At 47.9% G+C, this 24315-nt stretch overlaps 1 protein-coding gene across 1 annotated transcript in view; it reads left to right on the top strand.

Moving 5' to 3' along the window:
* Positions 1-5142: 5142 nt before the first annotated feature.
* Positions 5143-24315, top strand: part of LOC119444785 (uncharacterized) — a 54430-nt gene continuing 35257 nt past the window's right edge. The window contains 1 exon segment of the mRNA XM_049664736.1: positions 5143-5384. Coding sequence (XP_049520693.1) covers positions 5343-5384 — 42 coding nt within the window. The 5' untranslated portion in view covers positions 5143-5342.

Genomic DNA, 24315 nt, shown 5'->3' with positions numbered 1-24315 from the left:
CGCCAGCCGCACCTCGATGGGGGCGAAATGCAGAAAACACCCGTGTGCTTAGATTTAGGTGCACGTTAAAGAACCCCAGGTGGGTCCAAATTATTGCGGAGCCCCCACTACATATGCCTCCTAATCAGATGGTGGTTGTGGCACGTGAAACCTCATAATTAAATTTTTATTAGGTTGCTGGCTGCCCTAGTGCAGCGTTGAAAGGTAAATCATCTGTAATATTTGCGTATGGATCCCACAAAAGATGTATTCTAGGTTCATACTTTTTCAACAATCCTTGTTATTGCCCCATACCACTTTTCAGTGTTGCGTCTGCCGGATTTATACGCATTTTATGGTTGACAGGTTGGCAGGTTTGTCCATATGTTCATCAGCACCCCTTTTAGCCCCCTTTTTTGTCTGTCGTTCTTGGGCCGTCTACCATATTTGCATATATTCTGGGCCAATTTCCTCAAAACCCTGGTCCTGAGTGAGCTCCCGTGCTGTCGTACTTCTGCGCTTAATGAGATCAAATCAACCGCCGCGGTTACTCAGTGGCTATGGTGTTTGGGCTGTTGAGCACGAGGTCGCGGGATCGAATCCCGGCCACGGAGGCCGCATTTCGATGGGGGCGAAATGCGAAAACACCGGTGTACTTAGATTTAGGTGCACGTTAAGTAACCCCAGGTTGTCCCAATTTCCGGAGTCCGCCACTATGGCTTGCCTCATAATCAAATCGTGGCTTTGGCACGTAAAAACCCATAATTTAATTAAGTTAGTGGAATAAGAATACTATTTATTCTTGATTTAAAGCTGTTAAACAAACAGTCTAAGGTGTATAAACAGTGCATTAGTCCATTAGTCCTGTTCATGCTCCATTTCGCCGTGACACTTTATAACACCCTGAGCTGCCGAGGTGGATCAGTTGTCGTGGGGTTATGGTAAAAAGCATGAGGCCACGAGTTCTATTCCCGACAAGGTGGCCGCGTTTTGATGGGGTCGGAAACGCGCGTGTATCTAAATTTAAGTGCACGTTAAAGAATCCTATGTGCGCAAAAATTATTACAGAACCATTCATTACGGTGTCCCGCTTAAGCCACTGCTTAATTTCAGGACGGTAAACTCAACCTTAAATTAAAAAAAAAGTTCTTTATAGGTGTTGCACCCGCTATAAAGAAACCGTTGAATACATTACGGTCTTATATTAACAAGTATGTGTGCGTTGAAGATACGCAAGAGCCGACAATATGCATACGCAGGGTGTTTCTACGAGGAACTTAACATTTAAAAGTAGCCGTTTTGATATAAAGGGACGATCCCTTCGGAGACATGCCGTCAGTGGTGGCGACCGCGGGAAAACGGGTGATTCATGGTAATTATTCGCTAATTATCCAAAAAAATTAGCTAAGGTAAACACCATGGAAGCGATGCACCACGGAGGCAAACGTGGCGTCGGCGCGATAGCACCTCGAGGCTCTCTACAGTTGCTATCGCCAAAAAAAGAGAAAGTACAAAGAGTTCACAGCTTTACAACACATTTGTAACACTTGTGCAATGAATAGCTGTTTTTTTAAGAATTACAGCCATGTATAAAAAACATAAACTCGTGATTCTGTGCCCGTGACTTTGTCTTTCAGCAGTGCATAGCGAAAAGTATGCTACTGGGGCATTGCTTCAAGGCTGCCACTGACGCATCTATAGCGTGCCGGCGCGCGCACCATCATCACCCTTACGCACTTATACGTCATTTCTAGAAAAGCACGCCGAGACACAGCCAATACATTTATTGGTTGTGTGTGATACTCTATGTTGGGTGCGCCATAAATAAAAAAAAACTAAATTGTGGATTGACATTGTAAGGATGTGTTAAAATAGACCTGTAACTGTTGAAGGCGACGGTTGACATAGCCGCGAAAACAAATCGTCGCTTTTTATGTGAGCTTGGTGCACGATGCCGTGATCCGAGGGTCTCCGAGGCTGCACGGCCACGCCGTCAAGAGAAAAATTGGATTAATAAATGCCCGCAATACCAAGTGCCATTGTGCTAAGTGTCATACCAAATACCAAGGACCATTGTTATTGGTGGGAATACCTTGACTTTTTTTGATGTTGCGTGCATTGGCGAATGGTGTGTATAACGTTCCGCGTTGCCTCTATGACATTTAAATTCACGTACGTGATCGTTACACATTTTTCTCTTCATTAGAAGGCTTTCGCATGCGCATCTTATATTATTCTTTATTGCGCAAAACGCCGCAGCGCCAAGACATTATTACAATGCGTCAGTGAAGCAGTACGAAACATGTCAGTAGAGTTTCAGCGCATGATTTCCTCCGATAACAACCACCTTCAGGAGAAAAAAAAAAGGAAGTTGAGGAAAAAAAATAAGGGGAACCTTGATGATACGATCACGGCTAATACGAATTTCCGGATGATACGAATTTTTCTGCGGTTCTGGCTGAGCCCCATTACTTTGCAACGTGCTAGAAAACGGTTGTTACGAATCGATTTTCGACCCGCGTCGGTTGATACGAATAAATGCCGCCCCACCAACGGCCGCGAAAGAGAACAGCGCGCAGTCACGCGCTTTCTCCCTTTCTCTTTTGGTGCGGAGGCGCGGACGCGACGCCGGACAGCGCGGAGGCCGCGAATGGGCGCGAAGAGTTCGAAGCGGCGGCGCTTTTGTGCTTTTCCTCCTTTTCCGCGTGCCATCGGGCGGAGTGGCTGCCGTGCTTCGGGCCGAGTGGCTGCCGTGCTTCGGGCCGCGTTATTTTTTGCGCCATTTTGCCTAGTCGCAGCGAGCTATGTATACCGACATACTGTCTCAGCTGAATAGCGCGGCCGTACACCGAGGCGCGGGATCCTCCGTCGGCTACGTTATCGGTGCGATGGCGCAGGGCGATTGTGCGTTTCGCTGCTGGAGTCACACGGTGCATGATAGCGCGGCACGCAAATCCACGGTGCAAGGTTGCGCTCGTTCAGTCGGGTGCTCCTCCGCTTCTCCCGCTAATCGCCGTATTTTTCTTGCGGTAGGAGCGCTTCCGTATTCCGAAGGCGTGCTTCGTCCAAAGTTTATTCGCCAACGAGCGACGATCCATCACTAACCTGGGAGTTCTCAGTAATCCGAATTCTTTGTGTCAAGCGAAGACGCCGGCGTGGTTTACGAAGCGGACAACTGCGGTTGCCATCTTGCCCCTGCCACAGCAGCAACCAATGGAGAGACGCCTTTCAGCACGGCAGCCAATCCGAGGCCCGCTTTTATCAGAGGGCCCGTGTGACTACCTATCGGAGACCCGCGCTTCTTTGGTGTTTGTGCGTTTGTTACAAGTTGGCGACGATGACGGACGAAGTGAGAAGCGGAATGGCGAAACTTTGAGCTTTCGAACGATACCAAGATGCCCCGCTCGGTGGCGGGAAATGCGAGATATGGCTCCGTGAACTGCGGTGATTTTGCGCGATTTAAAGCTGTTTTCTCGCCCTGCGCACTGACGAATTAAACTTTTTCGGGCACTTGCGGTGCGTTTTCAGCCAAACCATTTTGATGCAGCGTAGATTAGGCGTTGCAGATACCCAAACGCGTGGTTTTCAAAAATCCATTTTTCTCGCGATTTTCGCTATCTGATCCCCGCGTCCCCCCTTAATTTAGCTAGTTTTAATTGTGTTTCGATGATACGAATTTTTGCTAATACGAATATTTTTCGTGACCCCGTGAGATTCGTATCATCGAGATTCCACTACTCGGCCAACACTTGCCACCGATAAGAATCTGATACCAAACCTCGATGGCGACATCTTGACAGTCGCGCGACTGCGTCACGAGTGACCAGCAATGGCTGGTAGACTGTGGCTTGGCGGGGGGGGGCTACGACCTATGAGGTTCCGTAGTTTATTTAACCTCGCCCACACCAATTTACCAAAGTGCCGTTATATCCCCTGTTTATTGTGCTATTTCTTGTACTCGATGACGCAATCGTGTACACTTAACACACCACGAGTTTTCAATTTGATGCTTCTAAAGAGGGGTAAGCAAGCCAATAATGCCATGAAGAAAAAGAAAAGATGAAATGCGTGGCCAATGATGGGATCAAACCTTTACCTTCCAGCATAGCAGCCCAAGGCTCTTACCATTAGGCCACGATCGTAATTTTCTTATTTATTAGGCCATGATCGCACGCGTGTTTCCCTCGTGACAACTATCTTCTTGAGACGATGGTGTACACTGTGCTGCCTTCGGCAACGGCCCATGTTTTTTCGTCAGACGTATACATGTACAAAATGTGCGAGGTCGGCATATAATGCTGGCGCAATAAAAATATATCTCCTGTATAAGTACTCGCGAACTTATCAAGCATGGCCCCTGCTATCATGTATGTGGCTTTTCACGGTCATCAATGAAACTTGCAAGTAATGCGCCACAACCTGATTTTCATACTTCCGTGCATCATTACATACCCGGCATACCGGCAGAAGTCTGTCATCACCTAAAATATCGTACCATTTTCGGCAAGGCTCTAGCGGATGGCGTCAGCATATTTTTGTAGGACGCTAAAATTGCCCTACGTGTCTGTAAAAATGCAGTAATGTCATGAACGACGAGACTCAATATGACGTGGGCATGTGTGTAATGTTTTTGGCTTGTGCAAGAATGATTCGAACAGGAACGATTGTTTGCTAAGCGTGCTAGCGATCGAAGTGGCGTCGATTGTGCTGCCAGCGGTCAAGCATTTGTGATTAACGAACACCTGCGTCAATTGTATATCGCAGTTTTTTTTCTAAATTTATTCCTAAACACGGCGTATTGCGCTTTATCATCTACTGTCTACGTTCTCCTGTTCTATCATTTTCACAGTAGATACGAAAACTGCACGGCTGTTTCCCGCCTTCGGTTTTCTTTCTCTCTCTCTTTTTGTTTTTGAGGTTGGTCACTAAAGCTTTTCTTATGTCCCGGAAATCTGAACTCAACGTGCGATTCACGCGGCGAAACCATTTTATCGCATCACATTCCCTAGCACTTTCCTAAAATCAGAGGCCCTATGCGGGAGCGAGCGTGGATTTCAAACACCGCGCGGCAGTTGTGAAAGGGCTCGGCTCGCTGTTGCTGCCGCATTCTCAACGCCGTGTTGGAGCAGGTGGCAGTCGAGCCGAGCACAACCGACACAAAAGGCGACCGCGTCTGCAGTGCGGCAATGTCGACAGCGGTTATAGCAGCGGCGGCGGCGCTAGCAGCAGCACCAGTGTCCTTCCATGTCCACAATTTACGACAGGCGACTCGGTGATTCCTCTTCCAAAAGGGAAGGCGCGACCAGCGCGAATGCAACTCGACTCAAGCACGGGCTTCGTGACGGTGTCATCGGGGGAGAAAAATGTCGGGTCCAGGCAACAATAACCCGACGGAAAGGGCGAGGGTAAGTGAGCCCTGTTGCTTTTACCGAAACTAATCGCGACTTCTCAAATGGTAAAGCGGATGCCTATTTTACACAAGCCGGGGTGCTTGTACCGCGTTTCATTCCAGCAGTGCAAGGGGGATGTGGCAGCCTAGAAACGTGGTTATTTGAAACCCCTTGATAACGACCTGAAAACTGTGCGCCGCGGTTACTAAAACAGTATTTTGGTCGCACTCGATGCTCAATTAGAAAGTTCTGATGTTTCTTTTTCCCCTCTTTTTTGAGACTTACTAATTTCAACAATGCCATTTCAGATGAAGCTTAGGAAGTTTGATGCCTAGTGTGTTGATTCTGGCAAATTGCCAAAGCTCAGATGTTTCGGCACTGTCAGCCTTATGGAGGCTGAATACACATGCGGATCCCTGGTGTTGATGGCTCTCTTATTTTCATAGATAAGATGCACGTCTCGAGAGCCACCGTTATGTTGCATAGGCAGCAGATATCCCTCTCCCTGGTTCCAAGTTTACCAATCCTAATTTCTTCGTAGTTCATAACCATGTCTTGACCGTAGGACAGGAAATATTGCAGCATAACGTACAATAAACGAAGCAGTATATACTTAGAAATTCAACAGAAACAGAGGTTCGTTGCAATTGTATGTTTCTGAACTCGCAGATTCAGCGTCTGTCTTTTATCTCATCGTATGCCCAAAACAGTAGTGGTACCATGTTACTTTCCTGTGTCTTCAGAAGGACCGAAATTGGGGCTAGTTGGTATGGTTCAATTTGTTATGTAATGGTGCCACATACAGAAGATGAAGTAAAAAGAAAGCACGTTGGACGTTGGACACAAGGAGTAGCGAGTCAGCGCCTGTGCCTATCGTAATGTGTTTTTTTTTTCTTTTTCGTCTACGTATGATTGCTGAGGCACCAATACACCAGAATTATTCCTGCGTCTATTTCCGTGTCCAATTGGAGGTGCGTCTTCTTATTGACCAAATGTGAACGGTGCTCATGTGGACTGGCCTCGAATATGGTATGGTGCACACAATACGAATAATCAGCTGTGAATACGTTGACTATAGTCTTTCTGGATGCTACTAAAACTTCGGTCGCAGCGTTATGCCGTTGGTCGTGGAACTGTGGCATGCATGGCTATTTAGCTGTCCAATTTCTTCAGGCTTCAAGCCGTGACTGTTAGATCAAATGTATAGTAGTTCTGTAGCTACAACTGAAACCTGGGCGAACTTCGGCTGTAACCTGTTACGTTGATTCTGTTATGTCCTTTTTATTTCTTGTCTTGAGGAATCTATGCATCAGATAGCAAACTATATTTACCGTTGGGAATGGTTTGTATGATCTCGCCGGAAGCCTTTTGCTAGTCGTCGGTCTAAACGACGCACGACAATTGCGATAGAACACGCAGAAATAAAATAAATAAAAGGAAGCGAGGGTCACCAAAGCTGAGCTCGGTTCACTATCCTACACTAGGGGAAGGATAAAGGGGAGGAAAATGGTAGGAGATGAACAGAAAGTCCAGTGTTGATGTTTGCGGCGTTGTGAAAGTTCTCTCTTCTGTGTCGAAGATGGTCGCTAAGTCCTGTAGCCTTCAGACGTTGCACCAGCGCTATTGTGGCCTTCCGCAAATCTGGCATGCAAGGCCATTGTCCCAAAATATTTTTAAACGAGACAGGTATTCCCTCTTAGCTTGTTGAGAGCTGCGCGGAGGTGACGCCTTTCATATTCAAAGGATGGGCAGTACCACAGAAGGTGTTCTGTGGTTTCTTCGCCACCACTAGCATTGCATTCGGCGCGCTACTGGTCATTGCAATCAAGAATGAGCATGCATTTGTGACTGAAACGCACAAGCTACAAAGTACTGCTTCTTCACTTTCCGGAAGACCAGGCAAACGGGACGGTTGCATACAAGGGTCGAGTGAATGCAACCCATGGTGAGAAAAGTCAGGTGCGTTCCAGTTTTTCAATGTCAAATCATGCGCTAGCTTACTCACGTGCTGGGGGACTGCGGCTTGCAGTCCTCGATAAAGATACTTTATTCATTCGTCATTCAGCATTTGTGGAAACTGTTCAAACAAGTATTTCACCGTAACACCCGCCTTTTCTTGTGTATGCATGTTAACCACCCCTTATGTAATACCCTTTAAGGTAATAAAATGAAATGAAATCAAAGACATTGAAACAAGGTTGGTTCTTTTGGTGCTATTCTAACGGTTTCGTCAGTGAGATTTTTGTCGGAGATACCGCAATACCCGGCAACCACTGAAATATAATATGCGCTTTCGCTATCACGTTGTGGCGCGTTCCTTGTATGACCGATATGAGTTGTTCACAGGACCCGCAACGAATAGTTAGCATCGTAAGGCCGAGAATTTGCAGAAACGTTTGCACTGAAGTCAGTCTACAAGTCAGTCTACAAATGCGTGCTAGACGGTGCGACAACACAACGCTGCTACAAACAGAGGCTACTCAGCTCGAGGCCTCTAATCTTTGTAACGTAAGTTGAGCAAACTGCTCTTGAAACAGCGATTGATGAGCAAGAATGTGTACCTCTGTGGGGTATCGTGTACAAGAAACCTAAGGTTGCCATCACGAATCCTTTAGGCGAACTTTTGGTTGCTTTTACCGCCGAGTCTTAAAGGTAAGTTTCACTGCGCTTTTGAAAGTAATGCCTAGGCAAACTTTAAAATAGTATTTCAGTGATGACGGATTTGAGTGATCGCCTCCAACAAGTTGCATTACAGTTAGGCCATGGCTGTAGTAGTTCCTCGGTAACATGTGGTCATGCTAAAAAAAATCACCGCCCCTTGCACTCCGTGGATATGGTCGAACAGCAAAGCTGTGTTAGTTACACCGAGCGTTACGAGTGTTACATGTGCATGTGTTGCACGTGATGCAATTGCGTAAGCACAAGTAAACACAGATCTACAACAGGAATTATATTTCAACGTTGCGAGGCGAGAAGAGGCAGCGACTTCCAACGCTATACTCGACGAGTGTCTAGTTCTCTGGTGGAAACCTGCCGAGCCGCCGCCAGGGGCATCGGCTGCAGTCACGGACACCGCGCGGGTTCGGCGCGAACGCGGAGAAACGTGCACGGCGTCGGCAGCAGCTGTACGTGTTGCTCGTTATCCGAAAGGGCGCACGGTGCAGAAATACCTTTTATTATCCCCTCTCTTTATCGCGCCCAGCGCGGCCTCTCATTGGTCGTCTCCAGCCCCCAGCGCGCGCCCTCTCATCGGTCGCCTCCACCCCCAGCACGTCTCTCCTCCTTTGCTGGTCACGTGACCTGCCCTCCCCCGGCACGGCTCTCATCCTCTGCTGGCTACGTGACCTGCGTGACGCCGGTGAGACGGCGAAGGGTTGACTAACAGCTTCGCTGTTTAGCGCAAATTAGAATAATAAGGAATAAATAGTACTACCACTATGAGCCTCTGGTCTGTACATTGAGAATTGACGTCGTACCCAAGTCCCCCGCGAGGTCGTCCACGGAATTTGACCGCTAAGAGCAGCTGAGTGAGTGTCGAGACAGCTGTTGCAACTGGCACACTAAAAGGTTGTGGCAAAGCGAGACCGAGGTAAAATAATTTAAGCGAAGCTGTAAGCAGACAGTCTGAAACCGGATACGAAGCAGCAACAACAACAGTCTATGTTGAGGGAGGCAGGAAGCGGTAAGCTTGCGCAAACGGAAACTTATGGCAAACGAGCAAAACTTTGTTTTCTGGGTATACTTTTCACTTACGACGACTTAAAACCAGCAACAAAACTGCGCGGGAGCACTGATCTCTACTTTAACAGACCGCTGTGCACATGGGACCAAGTGCTTGTTCCTGTTCAGGTAGTACTTGATTGTGCATGATTACTCGCCGGAATGAATGTATATTGTTTCGAGATTTTGGATATAGAGAAGCGCTACAACTTATGCGGGGCTTGGTGTATAAAAGCCTTGCACCGGCCATAGGGCGCAATGAAGCTTTGACTTATCGCTGAGGCGTTATCAGCACCGTCCGCTAGGCGATCAAAGAGATTGACATGATAATAAAAATGAAAAACCAGGCTTCATCGACCGTCTGAATGATAGGTACTGAACTTTGCCTAGTAAACTGTGGAAATTTTCGTGCTTTTGATCTCAATCTCAAGCAGTCCGAGTCATACGGAGCATGCGCACTTAAGTATTTTTATATCTCAGATACTATCGATCAACGGTCGGAGATGTCACGGCGATGGTTTATCACGTATCCTCCTTTTACAACGAAGCTGTATATGCCTATACACGCGGACAACTTTCTGTGGCAATGAAGGGAAAGCTACGGGCGCGTGGCTGCTGCACATGTGTTACCGCGCCAAGTAGTCGGGCAGCGTTCGACAGTGCTTTTGGTTGCTCGGAACAGACGCTGAATCGACGCAGCTTCCACGTGCGACGGTTTCGCGCTTGCCGAGGCGCAGAAGGGGAAAGCCGCAAAATAAGCAATCTTTTACACTCAGTGGTGTGTTCTGTATTATTTAACTGTTTCTAATAAGGTGTTTATGTTTTCTCTTCTCCAGCCTATACTAACGTGGATTTAAACACGGGACTCATTTCAGAAGCGCTCTCACTTGTGAGCGCTTTGTCTCCGTAGCTTTCCCATCATTGCCACAGAAAGTTGTCCGCGAGCAAAAAAACTGTCCTCCACAAGAAAGAGCGTTTCCCTCGCCTCGCAGCTAAAGTCCCTATATAAGAAAAGTACCGCCATCTACTCTTTCCTCCGCCGCCTCCTCTCCTAAAGCGCTTGCTTTTTTCTTTACTTTTTGCTTGCGAAAGCCAAGTCGACGGTGGCGTACCTAGAAAGTCCACGTTGAAGCTTTCAGGCAGGGCGCGTGCCGCCGCCGCCGCCGGCGACTGCGGCTGCGCAGAGGACTTTCAACATGGCTCTGAGGCGGAAAAAAAAGAAAATGTAAAGAACTGAAAAGCGCGCGCTATGATCGTCCAATCGGAGATACAGGAGAGAGAGAAGCGGCGTTTATCAAAGGATGGCGGTACTTTTCTTATATAGGGAATTTACTCGCAGCGCGCTTTAGCTGCCACCTGTGTCCTTGAAACAAAATCAGCTCGAATGTATGACGTGCGCATGCCCGCGTTTATGGGGGGAGAGATCAGTGAAACTGCGGTCTCATTTTAGCTCCGCCATCGCCATGGGAGGGCTGCGAGCGGTTTGTACGTCCGAAGAGCAGCGAATTTACGAGGAACAACGCCATGAGCAGCGACGGGAATGTGAACGTCGTCGTCCTCCACAAATGGCTCGTTTGAGCCCCTCGGCGCGCGAATGCGCTCGTGCCACTGCTCACGCGTTCGCCGTCATCTTCTTCTACAGCTGGCTCCGTTGCCGCTCATCATTCTAGCGTAGAATTTCCCTTTTCTTCTGTCGTCGTAATGGGGAGGTCGCGTTTATGAAGGGGGGGGGGGGGGGGATATGAGCCATTCCTTAACGGCTAGAGCGCATTAGCTCAGGCCGACCTCTGTCTTCTTTCAAATAAATCATCTCTCTCTTTAAGGAGGTACTGAGCCATTCATTGTCTTACGTGACGGACGGATTTTACACAGCGGTGATACGCATATGTGTGTGCATACCTATCGTCACGATGACCACAAATAAGGACAATAAATGTGTTCGTAACTTTGTTCAAAAATCTGTGTCACCTCTGTGTAGTGCGCAAAACACTGTCACTGGTCATCCACCTTCACAGAGTGGAATGGCTCATGAATTTTTGGCCTCCACCTCTTGCTGCGCTGCACGTTCTGGCGCCGCCGTCAAAAATGGTAAGCCTTAGCGCAAGGTGCCAATAGGCTTTAGTTCGTTCAATATATCGCTATATACCGCACGTACGCGGGTTCACCCGATCGAAAGCTCGGCTAGATAGGCCCGTCGGTCGGTACGGGCTATAGACCTTTTCGCTGTTTACAAACATGCGGCCTGGACGGCTTCAGGTTTGGCTCAATGACGTAGTTCGCTAACTATAGCGATCAAGAAAGGCAGTGGCGCTTTGTGAGGCGCACTGCCAAGGCAGTGCGCTTTATGATCCGGCATAGTAGACTGATCAGGCCCGTGACCGGAAGTTTCTTGGGAGTACACTATCGCTGCTGTTATCGCGCGAGCGAAATCGTCTATATAGGTCTCAGTTGGGCAGTAGGCGGTGAACGGCTAGACTACCAACGGTCGTAAACGAGTGGCCCACAGCGAAATAAGCGTGACGGCTGACAAGTGTGATTATTTGTTCCTTCGCGCGCTGATGCGCATGCTAGACACATTAATTTCTTTGCTGGACACTGCTTGTCATAAAGCGGGATACACTGCGTCATGTATCAGTTTCACTGATTCCTTGCCAAATTGCTATTGGTTGGTCGTGTTCTAAAGCGAAGCTTTCTCTGCCTCTTCTCCCGACTTTCCGGGCACTGCTGATGCAGCTGTGTACTTGCTCGCGCGCGCCGTTGGGTTTCTTGCAACACCACCAAATGGCGCTGTTATATACGGCTAGGGGTAGCGTTTAGGCCAGAAGTTCTCCAGGCACTGGCATGAGTACGTCCGGGACTAAGAACGAATGAACAAGTGTTTATTTTGAACACACTTGTTCCATGTTTGGAAGCCCACTCTATGTAGGATCACTTTAAAAGTTTAAACTCACTACATCTCTGAGCACACGTCAGGACACCTGACTGCAACTAAGGTGTCCGCTTATAAAACAGTCCTCTGATTTAGAAGACTAGACCAGGGAATCTGGATGACTGTGTCTCAGCCAGTCACAATCGTCGAATCATTCGCAATATCCCGCCCATGACGTCGTACTGTTCCGCCGGTCTCCGCCTGCAATGTTGTGCCATCGCCCCTGCATACGATAGAACCACGCGGCAAATTGGAAACGTAAGGTCGACGCAGTTCTCACGGAAATAAATCCTCGAAGTTGGCCCCTTGCATCAGTTAGTGGCATCTCCGTGACGGTGAGTTGCCAGGGCCAGAAGAGTGGCCTTCGCGGTAGTTGCGGCGGTTGATTTCGTCCCAAACTGATGAAATGGTTGCACCGTGGGAAGCACCTAAGAAATGTCCTTTGCCGTTTTGAGCCGTAACAGCACTCGACTCCGCGTATCCCGGCCGGCACCGCCGCGGCAGCGTTTCACAGTTTGTGCAGAGGGCACGTGCTGTGCTTGCTTTGATATGCGACAAAAATGCGGGTGCTTGGCTGTGGAGGTTGCGTGCTCGGCTGTGATGGTGCAAACATTGCAATCGCCCCTAGCCTGAAGAGGCGCTTGGAGCTGGCGTATGTATGTATAAATATCACGTAAACACGTGCCCGAGATATCGCCCCCAAGCATGCACTCAGTGTGGAGGAGACTCAGGCACGGAAGAAACGTCGCGCGGAACAGGAGCGTCTTCGCTACGTAGCGAAACATGGTGCAGACCGCGAATGTATGCTGGATCGAAGACGTGAGGCAAGGCAACGGTTACTACCAGAAGCGGGAAGCGAAACAAAAACGCTTGTCGGCCATGGAAGACGAGGAGCGTGGTGAGCACCACGACCAGAAGCGAATGTTCAATGAAAACAAACAGCATAGAAAGCTTTGCTTACACCGATTCCCGCAATGAGTGAAATCCGCATAGTTTTTTTTCTTTTTAGTACGATAAGTTGGTTTTCGGCTTTGGTATCAGGTCGTGTCACCTAAGAACATTCCTTGTTCTGTTTTTGCAGTCGTTCTTATTTACTATCTTGCTATGTTAGTGGCCTTGTGTGCGGTTTCGCGTCAGAGAAAATGACGCCTGCAGCAAGACAGTTTGTCTTGCCTTCCTGTGGTCATTCCGGTTGTTTATTTCCATGATTCCCCGCTTTCTTTATGTGCAAATGCGATCAATAACGCCAAAGAATTTTCGCCTCTTTTAATACACAGTGCGCTAATTTCTGAGTTTGTCTATGAATCGCAACTATTCAAACAATAGCAGCAATGCGTAGGCAGTCCTCGGATGTCCCTGATTACCACGAATTTTTAGTTACACTGGGCGTTTGTTTACAGAAGGAAACCCATAGCATTGTAGAAAAAAAAACGAGCAAAAAAGAAGAAATTACAAATCATAAAGACCATTACTAATCAATGTCTGCGTGCTTGATTTGATCTAATAAACTGCTGTTTCTAGTTGTGGCTATGAAAGTCATGGCACAAGCGAGTACACCTATTAACATATAACGCTGTGTAAACATTCAGAGCGCTGTTTATATGGCGTACTGACTGTGTATATTTTAGAAGTAATCATGCCAATGTTTACTCCTAAACCATAAAAGAAGAAGAGATAAACTTTATTTAATGTGCCAGCACTTTGCTCTTAGTGGCCTCAGGTGTCGGCTCGAAGTCCTTGGACTCGGGAGGCATCTTCGGCTTGCCGGACGGCCCAGAGCTAGTCTTCCAGCACACGAAAGTGAAACGTGTCTTCACAGAAGGTGTTGCATGTTTGTTTCATGAACTCTCGGTCCGCTTCAGCGGAAGTCCCATGAATAGCGGGACGGGTACCGGTGTTGCATGTTTGCTTCGCGCACGGCGTGCTCTTGGCGAGTGGCGTTCAAACACGCCAGGCGTCTCAACGCGCTGACTTGCCCTCGAAAAATTGATAAAGGCATTTTAAGCCGCTTGTTGGTGCATGCGTCTGTGGCGTAATGGTCTCAATTTCGGGCCTCCTGGACGGCTTCCGTACTAGGCACTGTACTAAAAGTACAGTGCCTAGAATAAGTATATTTTAGGCACTGTACCAGAAGTCCTGGGTTCGAATCCTGCCGTCGGATACATTTAATAACGTTTATTTTATAATGTATTACGCAGAAAATGACGAGTTTACAAAGTCACAAAGCCGTTTTCACTTGGTTCATTGGTATGTGGCTGCACCGCGTTAGAGCCTTCACTGCGCTGCGACTATGGAGGTGCTCCCTGTCGGCGCTCGCCAGTGTCACGATGCAGTACTTCGCTTTACCGCTCCTAGGTGGCGGCACGTTACATCCGTTGCAGGAAGTCATTCGTGAAAGCCTGCAAAGACGACTTTCGCGATAGAATATTATCCAAACCTAACCTACATGTTCGAATCCGACAAGCAAAGCTTTGGTGCAGCGGTTAAATGAATGCCACGCCAGTGATCATATTCTGAACAGAGTTTTGCACCATGGCGATTGCCAGCCTGCCAGTGATGATGGCATGACGCGGAGACCCACAGCTCAACAATCTCCCCGCGACGATCACCTTACATCACGCCGTACATACAAAGCCAACACCGGTGCTGGGATTCATTGCGGAGATTTCATTGATTCCAGATTCCAGATTCCTCGGACAACTTTCAGTAGCAAATAAGGAAAATGCGCTATGGCAAAGCACGCCAAACTCCTGAATAAAGTCGCGAATTGTCGTTCGCGTTAACTTGAGCTGCAAAACAGAAAACATAAACATAAACAGAAAACCTAAATTCGCACTACGGACTGGTAAATTTAACCTGCCTTCGAGCTCCTCTCTTCCGCGTTATTTGTAAATGCAAAACGGTCGCACTTGCGAAGCTATATGCTGATTCGGTATCGGTGCAAGTATCCGAAAGCGCTGTCAAGTTCTGGCGGACTGCTTGGCGCCGTAAAGAATGTGCAGGAGCGACACCCTTCTAGCTTTGCTTTCATTGCAAAAAAACGCTGTCCCGCGAGTATATATGAACTAAATACCAAAAATGTTAACCCCCAAATGGCTGTGTGGAAAAGAGAGGACGCATGATCCACTACTGCGACTTTGGCGTTTTACCATAGAGAATGACATTCAACAAGAGTGGACACTCTCATTGCACCCAGCTGCCGAATTGACAGTTTAGCATCAGTGACTGGTATGAAAACCTGAACCACACTTCCGGTTTCGGTTTTGGGTGCGCGCGAAGTGAACGCTAGCTGGTACGCGTTACGCCGGCTGCGCTACTCGGCGTTGCATTTGTACTGGTAAACCACGGGCTGCCTTTAAGTATTATAGTTTTTCAAGTTTTATTTAATCAAATAAATATAATTGCGAGCGTTCTTTACAAGCCTCCATCGAATCTCTCCTCTGCGCAATGTGCAATTTCGTAAAGTACACGCAACACTCCCTGTGAATTAGGAAACGTTTATATTGTTCGTTAATAATGCTCGGCATAAAAAGCGCCACAAACTTGGCTCCGTGAGATTAAGTGAACGCAAAACTAACAAACGTAAAACTGCACCACAGCCGCCGACCTGCCCTTCGCTACGACATGTCTGTCGCTAACTGCGGAACAACGTCCTGTGTGATCAGCGTGCCCAAACATTACTCCCAAAAGTACCGAAATAAGTTAAAATAATAATGTTGGGGCCCATCGAAAGCATCACAAACATTTAGTACACATGAAACTAACTGCGTTACAACGGCCGAGCTGCTCTTCGCTAACTGCGTCACAACTCAGGGAACGGCTAACGAGCCCCAAAAAGTATTGAAATAAGTTACAATCGTGTGGGGCGGGAGGGGTCAGAGAAAGCGTCACATACTTGTCCCAGTAAGATTCAGTACATTCGAAACTAACGGCGTCAGAGCAGCCGGGATGCTTTTCGCTAACTGCGTCACAATGACCGGTGAGACCGCGTGCCCCATGCCTACATTGCTTGAAATTCAGCGCAGACAGTCAAACAAAATGTTCACTTTGTCTTAGTCTAATAGCGCAGTGGTGCCATGTCGACGCACAGAAGCAGCTCATAATATTCCGAGAGCCCAAGAGAACGGACCTAAAGAAAGGGGGCTTCTCTCATAGATCTCCGCCGTTCGCGGTTCGCGTCTTTAATTTTTCGCTGTGCTCGTTCGCTCGGTTACGCCGCTGATGCCGTCGCCGCCGACGCGTGAACGGGCGCCTTAAGGTACGTCCACACTAGCGACAAAAACGCGCGCGACATGCCGCGCGCGGCGAGCGATGCTGTCGCGCGCGGCAAGATTCACGAAAAGCGGCAGCAACGCGCGGCAAACGCTCGAATGGGTGCGAGACCCATTTTTTGCGGCAGCCGCAAAACAAGCACCAATCAGAAGCGAGCTGCGCAGTTGTGGCGCCACCTGTCGCACAAACAAAGAATAATAATGCATGGGCTCTGAGATCGAACAGTGACGCGCACGCTGTAAAATCTCAGAGGCCATGTCCAGTCAAGGGGGCTCTTTTTGTTAAGCCTTCCCACACCGTCACCGAGACGTCGACGAAGAATTCGCTTCGCAATGGAGGTGTTTTTGGAAACCGTTCGCGGATATGCGTGCCTCTATGACAAATCGAACGTCGATTTTAAGGACAAGGAGCTGTGTGCCAACCGCTGGCACATGCGGGAAAGCAGAGAGTGCGCCTGGCTCCCAGTGTCCCTGTACCGCCATATAGGGCGCACCCAAAACTTTCTGGTCCGCTTTCTGGCACGTCGACGTTGCACAAGTAAAGAACAAATAAGTATTATAGTGTTCACAGTCACCAGTAGCTCCGCGTCCGTATCCGACATGGCTGAGCGTGGCCGGCAGTGGCGCAAAGAAACACAGACACTTCCTATGGAACACCAAACCGGCAGAACGGAGAGCGCGTTGCCACGAGAAGTATCGAATGAAACGAGACAACGCAGCACTCCACGCGCCGCAGAACGCGAGTGTGGAGTTGCCCGCGCGAGTCTGCCGCGCGGGCGCTTGCCGCGTGCGGCGTGTCGCGCGCGTTTTTGTCGCTAGTGTGGACCTTCCTTTAGAGCTTCGCTCTAAAGAAGACAAACAGGACGTCGAACAAGCGAAGCTCACATGCGCAGCCGGCCCCGCTCGGGTCGATGGCGTGCTTGGCGCATCGCGCATTCAAGTACCGTGTCTGGCGTGCCATTGCCTTATCGCTAGGTAAACCAAGTAAGTCGCGAAATATAAGTTCATTTATATGCAAAACTGTTTATTTTGAGCGGTAGGAATGAAAAAAATGAAACACTGTCTATTAATGAATTTCACATTCTTTGTTTTCGATGCTCGAATCAGCTAACGGCGGCCGTGAATACAGACGTTATGTATTTCCTGTTGCCAGTTTTCAGTATCCGCTCGTGTGGAAATTGTTTCGCTGCAGTTTTGCTCTCAACGCGAACTCGTGGCTTGCATTAACATAACTTGGACCAAGGTATGGAAAAAAAAGTTTTTAACTGCAGCTAGGTGTTTGCCCCCAGGTGGCGCTCCTCAAAATATTTTATATTCCGAATAATTAGTTAATTAACTGAGATAAATTCCAAGTTCTTAATATTAACTTTGTGACCACGATACAATGACGACGACATACTCCTGATGACGTAACTACAGCAACCAACGACATGACAATGTAGGAACCAACGATAGAATAAATCTGAACGCAATTGAAGAGGAAAGCTCGTTTGTGTCGACATTTGGATGTTTGAGCTGAAGTCTTTGCTGAAGTTAGCGTTGAAGACGTGTATCCTATGTGCTTAGGTGCACCACCTGCCACCCCAGATTGCCTCGGTTTGCACGTAATCCGGTGTTGGTATGGGCGATGTCCAAGACCCGCACATTGTCCAAGCAATGCGGCTGCAGGCAGCAGTCACCAGATCGAAAATGGTCAGAAGAGGAAGATTTATTTTGAAAAAAAAATAAATGATGTTCCCCGCAGGGGCGTCTGCGTCAGCAGGCGTTTGGTGAGCTGCGCCACCACGTACGTACCCGAGCACACGAAAGTTGGACCCTCCCGCGTCTAACCTTGCGCGGCTTAGCCGTGTCCGGGGAAAAGGGGATCCTGGGGGTTGAGCTGATGCCGAGTGTTTGGACCTTTAAGGCCCCTCGGCGGAGGCAACACACCCCTTTGGCCTCGGCCTCACGTAGACGGCACCCCCGGGCTGACCCACCCGGGGAAAATCGGTAGTTGCCTTTCCTTGTCTCTCTCTCCCTCCAACCTTCGTCTTTCTCTCTCACTTTCCACCTCTCCTGTCTTCTCTTCGCTTCGTTTTACTTCCAATTTTCCAGGCAGCAAGGGTTAACCTGGTGTAATTTATCCAACCTTGGGTCTAATATATTAGGTTATAGTGGCTACGTACAGCTGGCGTCTGCATCTCCTTCGGGTCTCGTAGCGTCCCCTTGTTGGGCTCGGTGGTGGGCGGCTGGCATAGCTACCGAAAGTGTCATTACCTTTATGACTTTTTCGTCATTCCCCAAACTCTCTGATCGCCCTCATAAACGAGGGCGCACCGAAGAAGTTTTCAAGTTTTTTGGCCGCCAAGTTGATAATTTTCCAAGATTTCATGTCATCCATTCTGAGAAAGCAGAAAAGTCAGCAAGAATCGTCTCACCTTTCCTGGTTCCGAAATCACTGATGGAAGCTTTTGGTCCAGGTTACAAAGTTTTCAAGTTGGCAAGCGGTGATCTACTGCCTGAACTCCGTGATAAAATTCAATATAAAAAGCTACCTAATCTTGTCTTTCGGGGCATTCCAGTGAGTGTCACCCCACACCGTTCTATGAACACCATTCGTGGTGTCATCTCCGATGACGATCTAATGGAGCTAACTGAGACTGAACTTTTGGAGGGATGGAGTGACCAGAATGTCATCAATGTGAAAAGAATTAAGATGAGGCGTCATAGTAAAGAGATTCAAACCAAGCATATAGTCCTAACATTCGGCTCAAGTGTGCTTCCCGAGATTATCGAGACAGGCTATGTAAAGATCGGAGTCAGGCCTTATATCCCAAATCCGCTCCGCTGCTTCAAATGCCAGAGGTTTGGCCACAGTTCTCACAACTGCCGAGACCGAATAACCTGTGCCAAATGTGCCGATGAACACCCATCTGATAATTGTGAGAGCGCGCCACACTGTGTGAATTGTGATGGGGAGCACCCCGCATACTAGCGATCGTGCCCATCCTGGAAAAAAGCAAAATAAATCGTGACAATCAAAGTGAAGGAAAAGATATCGTTCAAAGAGGCACGCAGGGGGGTAGTGTACCTGCCAAAGAATACTTTTGCCGAAGTGGCGCGTCAGGGGGCAGCGCCACAACGGCCTCCGGCGGCTCTCCGGCCCGCACACAGTGAGCCGGCGGCGAGGCCATCCGCCCCCTCGGCGGCTGCAGCTAGCGCTGCGCCGCCATCCCAGAAGAAGGGGCCGTCGACCTACGGGCTGGTGGCCTCAAGGGTCTCGTCTCTTGAGACGAGGCCTCCATGTCCGACACAGCGCTCGCAAGAGCGCGTGTCCAGCGCCTTGCAAGAGGCGACGGACACAACAACCAGCCACACGGCGCCATCAGCGCCTAGGGAGCGGCGAGATAGTCGCGATCGCTCCAGAAAAGAAAAATACCGCATCACAGGGCCCGACAAAGGCTCTGTGAACTGATTTGCATTCCCTGAACACACAGCACAAACTCCTGTTTCATTATGAACAGGCAAATATTACAATGGAACGTTAGGGACCTCCTTCGTAACCTTGATGATGTCAAAGAGCTGCTTCTTAAATTCAGTCCGAGGGTGCTGTGTGTCCAGGAGACGCATCTCAAAGCAGAAAACACAAACTTTTTAAGGCAATATGCCATTTTTCGAAAGGACCGCAACGACGCTATCGCCTCGTCAGGCGGTGTCGCTATAATAGTCGATAAAGGTGTTGCCTGTCGGCAATTAAACCTCCGAACTTTCCTTGAGGCAGTTGCTGTCCGAGCAGTACTGTTCGGTAAGCTAGTCGCAATTAGTTCGATTTACGTCCCTCCTTGTTATCAACTTTCCAAGACACAGTTTCAAAGGTTCATTGATGAACTTCCTCCGCCATACATAGTTGTTGATGTGAACGCTCATAGCCCCTTATGGGGCGACTGTCGTTTAGATGCGCGAGGACGCCTTATAGAAAATTTTCTGTTTTCTTCAGGCGCATCTATACTTAACAAGAAAGTTCCAACTTATTACAGCGTTACACATAACACATACTCAGCCATTGATTTAAGTATAGTATCGAGTACTCTAACTCCGTACCTGGAGTGGTCTGTTCTGAGGAACCCCTTTGGGAGCGACCATTTCCCAATTATAATAAACGTAACGGAACAAGATACATGCTCACCACACATTCCCCGATAGAAGGTTGACACGGGTAACTGGGAACTTTTCCGAGAACTTACATATTTAACCACAGATGATATTGCCTCCTTTATTATAGAAGACGCTGTGGCCTATATAACAGCTTTTATAAATGACGCTGCCACGAAATGCGTCCGTCAAACTAACGGACTTGCGAATAAACGTCGCATTCCGTGGTGGAATGAAGAATATAAACAAGCACGGAAAAATCAAAACAAAGCTTGGGTACGACTTCGGGACTCACCAACTGCCGAAAACTTGATTAGTTTCAAACAAATAAAGTCCCAGGGTAGAAGAACGCGTCGACGAGCTAAAAGGGAGAGTTGAGAAAAGTACATCTCCGGTATAAATTCTTACACTGATGAGACAGAAGTGTGGAATAGAGTAAATAAATTAAAAGGCCGGGAGGTACACCCACTCCCCTTAGTCAGTACCCAAGGTGAGAGCCTGGAAGACCAGGCAGACTTTCTGGGCGAACACTTCGAACATGTATCCAGTGCGTCCCATTACACAAAAACATTTCTGAGGATCAAAGAACGCGAAGTGCGCCAGCCCCTTAAACGTAAAGAATCATCGAGTGAGGCCTACAACTATCCATTTACTTTAACTGAACTTAAGGGATCCCTCGCTTGCTGCAATAACTCGGCGCCAGGCAGTGATCGTGTCATCTATGAAATGATTAAGCACCTTCATCCTGAAACTCTGAAAACACTCCTGTATCTTTTCAATGCCATGTGAAGGATTGGCATATCCCGTCCTCGTGGAAGGAGGCTATAGTCCTCCCCGTGCTTAAACAAGGCAAAGACTCATCCCTAGCCAGCAGCTACAGGCCAATAGCCCTAACAAGCTGCGTGTGCAAACTATTTGAAAAAATGATAAACAGGCGCTTAATCTGTTTCCTAGAAAAAAAAACTACTAGACCCCTTGCAATGTGGTTTCAGGGAAGGTATGTGCACAACAGACTACCTTGTTCGCATTGAGTCTTATATTAGGGATGCTTTTATACATAAGCAGTTCTGCCTCTCAGTTTTTCTCGACCTAGAAAAAGCTTACGACACGATATGGCGCTATGGCATTCTCCGAGATCTTTCGGCGATGGGTGTCCGTGGCAACTGTGTTAAATACAATCGAAAGTTACCTATCTCATCGCACATTCCGGGTAAGGGTGGGTAACGCTTTGTCTAAGTCTTTCACCCAAGAGACCGGTGTGTGCCCTGTGGCATAGTGTGCTTAGTTGCACACTATTTATTGTAAAAATGAATTCCCTGCGCACAGTCATTCCACGCACAATGTTTTATTACATTTATGTCGACGATGTGCAAATAGCCTTCAAGTCATGCAATATTGCCATCTGCGAACGACAAGTGCAGCTTGGAATAAACAAATTGTCCGAATGGGCAGATGAAAATGGTTTTAAAGTAAATGCCCAGAAGAGCACTTGCCTACTCTTTACTAACAAGAGAGGCGTAATGCCAGTCCCAAGTATTGCAATCAAAGGAGATGCGCTCTCTGTGAGCAGCGAGCATCAGTTTCTAGGTATTATTTTAGACCCCAAGCTAACATTTATTCCTCATATTAAGCATCTGAGGGCAAAATGCCTGAAGACAATGTACCTTTTAAAGCTTCTGTTGCGTACGACTTGGGGTAGTGATCGAAAGTGGTTGCTTAACTTGTATAAAAGTCTTGTCCTCTCACGCCTTGATTACGGGCCAATAATTTGTAATTCTGCAACGCCAAGTGCGTTAAAAATACTAGACCCCGTTCACCACTTGGGTATCCGTCTCGCGACTGCTGCTTTCAGGACAAGTCCAATCCAGAGCCTCTACGTAGAGTCGAATCAGTGGTCACTTCATCTGCAGCGGTCATACAGCAGTTTTACATATTTTCTGAAAGTACAAGCAAACATTGAACATCCTTCTTATTCAAGTATAAATGACGTGACCGCTGCCACACTCTTCCATACTCGACCTGCAGCGAGAAAGCCGTTCTCTTTGCGTGTGAGGAACCTCAGTGAGGAAATGGGTGTTCCACTGCTTGAACAATGTCCTATGGCTCCAGCGAAACTGTTGCCGCCGTGGCAGTGGCAGCTCATAGTGTGACACATCGTTCGTAGAGGTCACTAAACACGCGCCAAAGGCATACATTAGAATGCATTTTTTAGAACTCCAATTTAAATACTCGTGTACAGAGTTTTACACAGACGCTTCCAAGTCACATGCCGGAGTATCTTATGGGGCCATCGGTACATCATTTTCGGAATCCGGTGTACTGCACCCGGAGACAAGTATCTTTACGGCTGAGGCCTATGCAGTGTTGTCGGCTGTAAAGTATATAATGAAATCAAAACTTAAAAAGACTATCATAATTACAGACTCGCAAAGTGTTTCGAAAGCATTGCAATCACTCTGTAAATACAAAAACCCTGTACTTAGTGAGCTCTTTTCTATTCTGTGTAAAGCGTTAATATCTAACCAGCATGTGATTATATGCTGGTGCCGGGCCATAGAGACATTGAGGGTAATGTTCAAGCAGAATAAATGGCCACATCAGTTACATCTCAGGTATTACATCTTCCTACAGCTGCTGTTCCTCCAACGGATTTGAAGCCTTTCCTGCGAAAGAAACTGCGAAGCCACTGGCAACGCTTGTGGGATGCGGAAAAAAAATAAGCTTTACTTGATAAAACCACAGTTAGGTTTCTGGCCCCTCGTAATAAAAACACGACGAACTGATGTCCCGTTCTGTCGTCTAAGAATAGGACATACATATGGTACCCACAATTTTTTGCTTACTTGTGATGAACCACCAACCTGTGGTAGATGTCGTGAGAGGCTGACCGTCCTCCATGTCCTCGTGGAGTGTCGGGAAGCCGAAACAGATAGAAAGAAATATTTTCCTCAAGCGTACCGGTATCATGTGCCTCTTCATCCCATCATGTTTCTTGGATAAGAACCGCTTTTTAACGCCAAAGCAGTCGTCGATTTCTTGAACGATGTGGTGCTGCATGTTATTAGCCCATTAAGGTCGTAGCGCATCCTCTCTCCAGAGGATGCCGCTGTGATAGTAGTTTTTTATAGCACATGCCTCCAGGCCCTTGTGGTTCAAGGGCTCTCTTTAGGCAGTAGTGCTTCTTGCCAATTACTGCATCTTAAATATCTTACATATCGTGTCATTCTTTCTCAATGCATTCTTCATTTCATAGTACACCTGATGAGTCATTGCCATAATTTTAGTACATGTATATTTTACGCACTTTACAGCGATTATTTTTAGGCCCCTTTACAGCCACGCTTCACCTACTTCTCAGAATTCATCGGTCCACTGCACACTCACAAACACTGGCATGGCGCTCTTTGGCCATAACTGGCCCTTGCGCCATAAAACACCACACATCATCATCAAAATTAAATGATGTTTCGCCCGAAAGCCATCGCATTCACAAACATAGCAACGTATTCGAAAATTTCGCTAATAGAAGTGTCGTAGTTCGTTACGTTGCCTTAAATTTCTGTAAACATTCTCCTACAAACTAAACAGGGATGGTGTCACGAGTGCACAGGCAAACATCTACCGATCTCTATCGATCGCGGGCATTTGATGCCACAAAGTTGGCGTGATAAAAAGCACCGGCAGCGGGATACGTGAGGGTTCGTCTCAGCGCGAATGTTTAGTGCTGCCGCTCGCTTCACCGTTTCAACTGTGCCGTGTCTCTAACTCAAGAACCAACGAGACACACGCGAAGGTACGCAGCAAGAATCACACCATATCTGGCCACATTCGCTATCAGGCGTGTGTAGTGCGCTACGCGTTGGCACCGAGGCCTGCAGGACCGCGGGATTTTCAC

The sequence above is a fragment of the Dermacentor silvarum genome, chromosome 3 (genome assembly GCF_013339745.2).
Source record: "Dermacentor silvarum isolate Dsil-2018 chromosome 3, BIME_Dsil_1.4, whole genome shotgun sequence".
NCBI lineage: Eukaryota > Metazoa > Arthropoda > Arachnida > Ixodida > Ixodidae > Dermacentor > Dermacentor silvarum.
This window is presented reverse-complemented; position numbering and strand designations above follow the sequence as displayed.